Source organism: Dacryopinax primogenitus (assembly GCF_000292625.1).
Source record: "Dacryopinax primogenitus strain DJM-731 SS1 chromosome Unknown DACRYscaffold_3, whole genome shotgun sequence".
NCBI classification, from domain to species: domain Eukaryota; kingdom Fungi; phylum Basidiomycota; class Dacrymycetes; order Dacrymycetales; family Dacrymycetaceae; genus Dacryopinax; species Dacryopinax primogenitus.
In genome coordinates, this window is record NW_024467200.1 from 1175017 (window position 1) to 1179488 (window position 4472).

The window sequence follows — 4472 nt, forward strand, 5'->3', positions numbered from 1 at the left end:
TGGGTTAGCGCCCCTTCCTGAGCAGGAACTACCGCCTGACGACTGATGGAGCAGCTATGCGTCGTATCATACTTCGTCTCCTACCCCAAAATACGCCAATCCGGCTCTCCGGAGCAAGTCCTCACCCCTCCCGCGCCGCTGCCTGCTGCTCTCTTCCCTCCTAACGCGATCCTGCACACCGTGTGCATCTCCCGCATGTGCTTCAAACAACGCCGCCTGACTGTTCCGCCGGCAATAGCGATGTCCCTTTCGGGGATGGGCGGTTCGGAGTCCCTAGGTCGGGTGAGGTGGGAGCGTGTGCAGCTGCTGAATGCTGAGGGGAGAATGAAGAAGATGCTTCGGACTGGGGAATGGAAGGACGAGCTTTGTCGGCCGGGGAAGGAGGGTGGCTGGGGGATGGATGAAATGGAAGAGGAGAGGAAGATGGGGATGGAGGCTTGTGGAAAGACTTATGCGGGGATGGAGTTGCTTAGGCCTGTAGTGGAGGTGTAGGGGGGCAGGTAATGGTCGGACGGGAGGGCTTAGATGTACTTTTGTTGCGGTGCTGTTTGTGTAAGAGATTGTGTAGACCCCGGCATGTCAGAGTATTGGTTGGTTTGGATTGGTTTGAGAACCTTGAGCAACTGCAGATAGATAATTTGCGCAAGAAAAACTCTACAAAATCAACATTTCCCCTTGGCTGCAGAAGGTTGGTATACTTGAGACCATGCAGGGCTCTCAGGTGTCAGGGGACATCTGTAAAAATGTTGAACAATGATCATGAGCTGCAACCATTGAACACCTCAATACTGTATGTGTTGTATCATGGATAGTAATAGACACTCATGCAAACACCCCAGAAGTGAGCAGCTGACCAGAGGGAATATCAGAACAGTACACTGCTGAACTTAATTAACATCAATTATCAGTTTGTGGGTCAAATCAGTTCACAGGTCACTTTTTGAGACCCATAGACATGCTAGATCCTGTCAATCAGAGCTATTATTCAATGGGATATCAGTAAAGACATCCTCTGAGCAGGTGTGAGGGCAACATGATCCAGCAAGGCTGACAATCAAGAACTCTGAACAGAGAATAGAAGAGATCAAAAGGAGATCTGGGAGAATTGACAGATCATCCAGAAAGTTGGGGGGGTTTCAGGGTTTAGTGAGGATCAAAGCAGAGGTTTTGAAGTCAGATAAATTCCAGACAGTTAAGCAGAGGCCAAAGAGTCAAGAAGTATCCGAGAGCAACAGAAAGCTATTGAATCTATATGAATTGTGAGGGCACACAGTCAAGCAAGGCTGCCAACTATAACCTGACAAGATGATGAGATTGACAGTAAGACTGAACACCCTATATCAACAGGGGTATCAGTGGATATCAGAGTAGACTTGAGAGGATTTGGACAGGAAAGCAGAAATCAGTAGAGTTCAGGAAGAGCTTCGATGAGGTGAGATGACTAGGCCTATCTCTACAAGACTGTGGAGATTCCTCAGAGATTGGATCTAAGGAGAGTAGTACTACCCTGCTACTGCTTATATACTCATAGGGCATGGTCTGTGCACATGGAAGTATAATCAAAAATTTACCTCAATTAGGGCCAGCTTCACTGATTCATGCAAGTTGGCATCCATCGGTCCTTGTGTCAGGTATTCAGAGCTGGCTCAGTGTGGAGACCCTAGCCTGTGTTGTCAAAGTCTGATAGTCACCAAGTGGATCAAATTGAGCTCAAATGTTCTGAATGTGCAGTCAAAACTTGGAGTCCCCTGACATGAATGGATGACTAGAAATGCTTGATCATGGCAATTTCTCAAAGAGATCACATCTAAAGGGAAGTGGCAATGGGCAGAGGCAGGATTATATACTAGAGGGGTGGAAGTAATGTGGAAGCAAAGAAAGTGGCTTGGGAACTGTACAGCTACCAATCATTCTTTCAGGAGTCTTCAGCATGCAGATCAAGGGTGGTTGGGTGTTTCAAGTAGGGATTAGTGAGTCAGAAGGTTTCGGAGGATTCAGGGGTTTGAGATGTGTGCCTTGGTTGAAATGGGATTGAATGTGAGTCAATAGTGGGTCAAAATTAGGTGTCCCCTGACACTGTATATTCAATGCAAAATCCTGTACACCTTGAACATTAGACTCAAAGTGGGGTTCAACTCTGTGAGGGCAACATGATCCAACAATCATTGATGATCAAATAACCAAACAGGCAACAAGCAAATCGGAGAGTAGTGAGTTGTACATCAATCAATACCTCAACATTTGTTCACAAATGGAGTGATCAACAGGGGTTTTACAGAGTAAGTGGTGATCAGCAGCTGACAGGCATAATTGTGTGTGTGTCATGTGCATGTTTGGAATGATTAAAGCTTCGGATTTAGAGCCTAATGACCTTGGACCATAGGGTTCCTAAGAGATCAGCTCTAAGGAGCTACAGTGGTTGTACTAAATACTACTAGGCATGGAAGCAAAAATGGAAGCAAAGCCATATGGCTGACTGTATAGTGATTTAGGGCAGGCTTTGTATGGTGTCATGTCTAACACAGGGTACAATCAACAATCAGGAGTTACCTGGTTTCATGGTTTGGGTGTTCAGTTGTTGTTCAGGACATTTTGGCAGTTATTGCTTAGATTGATGTTGATTGCTGTCATGTCTGGCCAAATTTGGGAACATCCCCTGACATCACCCCCCTCTTAAGAGTTGTTGTCCTCAATGACATATCATCTTGTTGTCCTGTGTATCATCCCTGTGTCCAGTCGAAGAGCACACAATTTGTCTCAGTGTAATTCTGTCAGGGCACACAATACCAGACATGAGGCTGCCATCAATACAACTGGAAAGGGTCAATAGAGGATGTGTAAAGGGTTGAGAGAGTGAGACCACCAGGCCAAGATATTGCAAGACCAGGCTGGCAGATATTGTCAAGTAACAGTGGTGTCAACAGAGGTCGAGAGAAGTATCAAGAGGAGCACTAGGATATCAAGAGCACAAGCTGACAGTATTGCCCAGTTTGCTCAAGTAGATAAGTTCAATGAGATACCAATACCTAGTTCAACTACACAAGTATTGTGGAAGATCCTAAGAGATCAGATCTCATGACAACATGATGAAAGGGGACAAGACTATCTATGATAGCCACAGAAGTAAACTAAAGAAGGTGGCTGAGAACTGTACAGCAGGGATTACCTTAGGGCAGGGTCCTAGGGACTTAGAGGATTTTGACTCAGCCATTGATATCACATGAGATGGTTGAGATGTTTCTCTTGGTCCTTTGATCTGTATCATGGGTTCGAGATGATCATGATATTTAGGTGATCCCTGACAAATTCTCTCGTGATTGGAATCAGAGTTGGTCAAAATAATCCATATGTGCAATATGTCTAGGTGCTTCTGAGTGTTGTCAATGGAATTTGCAGACAGCTTGTCATGCACCTTCAAGGTTTCTGGGTGGTTCCCATGTGTTTTCTGTGTTTGAGTAGCCTTTCCATTTGACAAGGTATTCAAATTGGCCATTCTTTCATAGATGACTGTTCTCAATCCATTCAACTTCCCAAACATTTTCACCATCTACATCCAGTTCAGGTGGCAGAGGTGATATTTCTTCACATCCAGGTATGTCACTGTCATGATAGGGTCATAATTTGGAAACATTGAATACTGGGTGTAGTCACCACAAATCAGGAAGTTCAATCTCATACACATTGTTGTTGATCTTATGTGTGATCACAAATGGTCCAAACCATTTGTCATCCAATTTCTTTGCTGGTCGTTTCATTTTGATGTCTTTGGCATTGAGCCATACCTTGTCTCCTATGTTGTATATTATTGTGGTTTGTCAGTGTCAATCATAGAATTGGGCCATGTCGTCTGCTGCTTTTGTCAATGCAGCCTTGCATTCATTTTTGATTTGCTGCATTGTTCCTGTGAATTCTTTGACTCCTGCAATTGTGACCTCCCATATTGGTTCAATGCCCATTTGTGGGTTACATCCTGTGTTGGCCATGAATGGTGAGTGTTGCATTCCAGCATGTATACAATTGTTGTATGCAAATTCAGTGCATGCAAGCCAATTGGCCCAATCATCTTGTCAATGATTTACAAAGAGTCAGAGATACTGTTCCAGTTCCTGGTTGACATGTTTGGTCTGTCCATCACTCTGTGGATGGTATGCTGTTGATGCCAATATTTTGATGCCTAAGAGAACGTTGAGTTCATGCATGTATTTCAATATGAATTGTGTTCCACAATTGCTGATGATCTTGTGAGGCAGTCCATGATTTTGCCATACATTGTCACAAAAGAGATGTGTGATTCCTGCCAATGTTACTTCACTTTGTGTTGCTGCAAAGTGAGTATGTTTGGTGAGTCAATTGATGGCAACAAATATTGCATCATATCCTTCACTTGCCAGGAGTTGCATTATGAGGTCAACTGTAATGATTTCCAATTGTGCATTTGGGATCTGTTAGGGCAACACAGGCTGACTAAGTCT

The 4472-nt window shown here is 44.3% G+C and overlaps 1 protein-coding gene across 1 annotated transcript in view; it reads left to right on the plus strand.

Moving 5' to 3' along the window:
* The window catches only part of DACRYDRAFT_114252 (uncharacterized protein), a gene marked incomplete at its 5' end in the record, with an annotated part of 1515 nt that extends 944 nt beyond the window's left edge, over positions 1-571 (plus strand). The window contains one exon of the mRNA XM_040769785.1: positions 55-571. Coding sequence (XP_040631838.1) covers positions 55-492 — 438 coding nt within the window. The 3' untranslated portion in view covers positions 493-571. The remainder of the gene's footprint in view (positions 1-54) is intronic.
* Between the last annotated feature and the right edge of the window lie 3901 nt (positions 572-4472).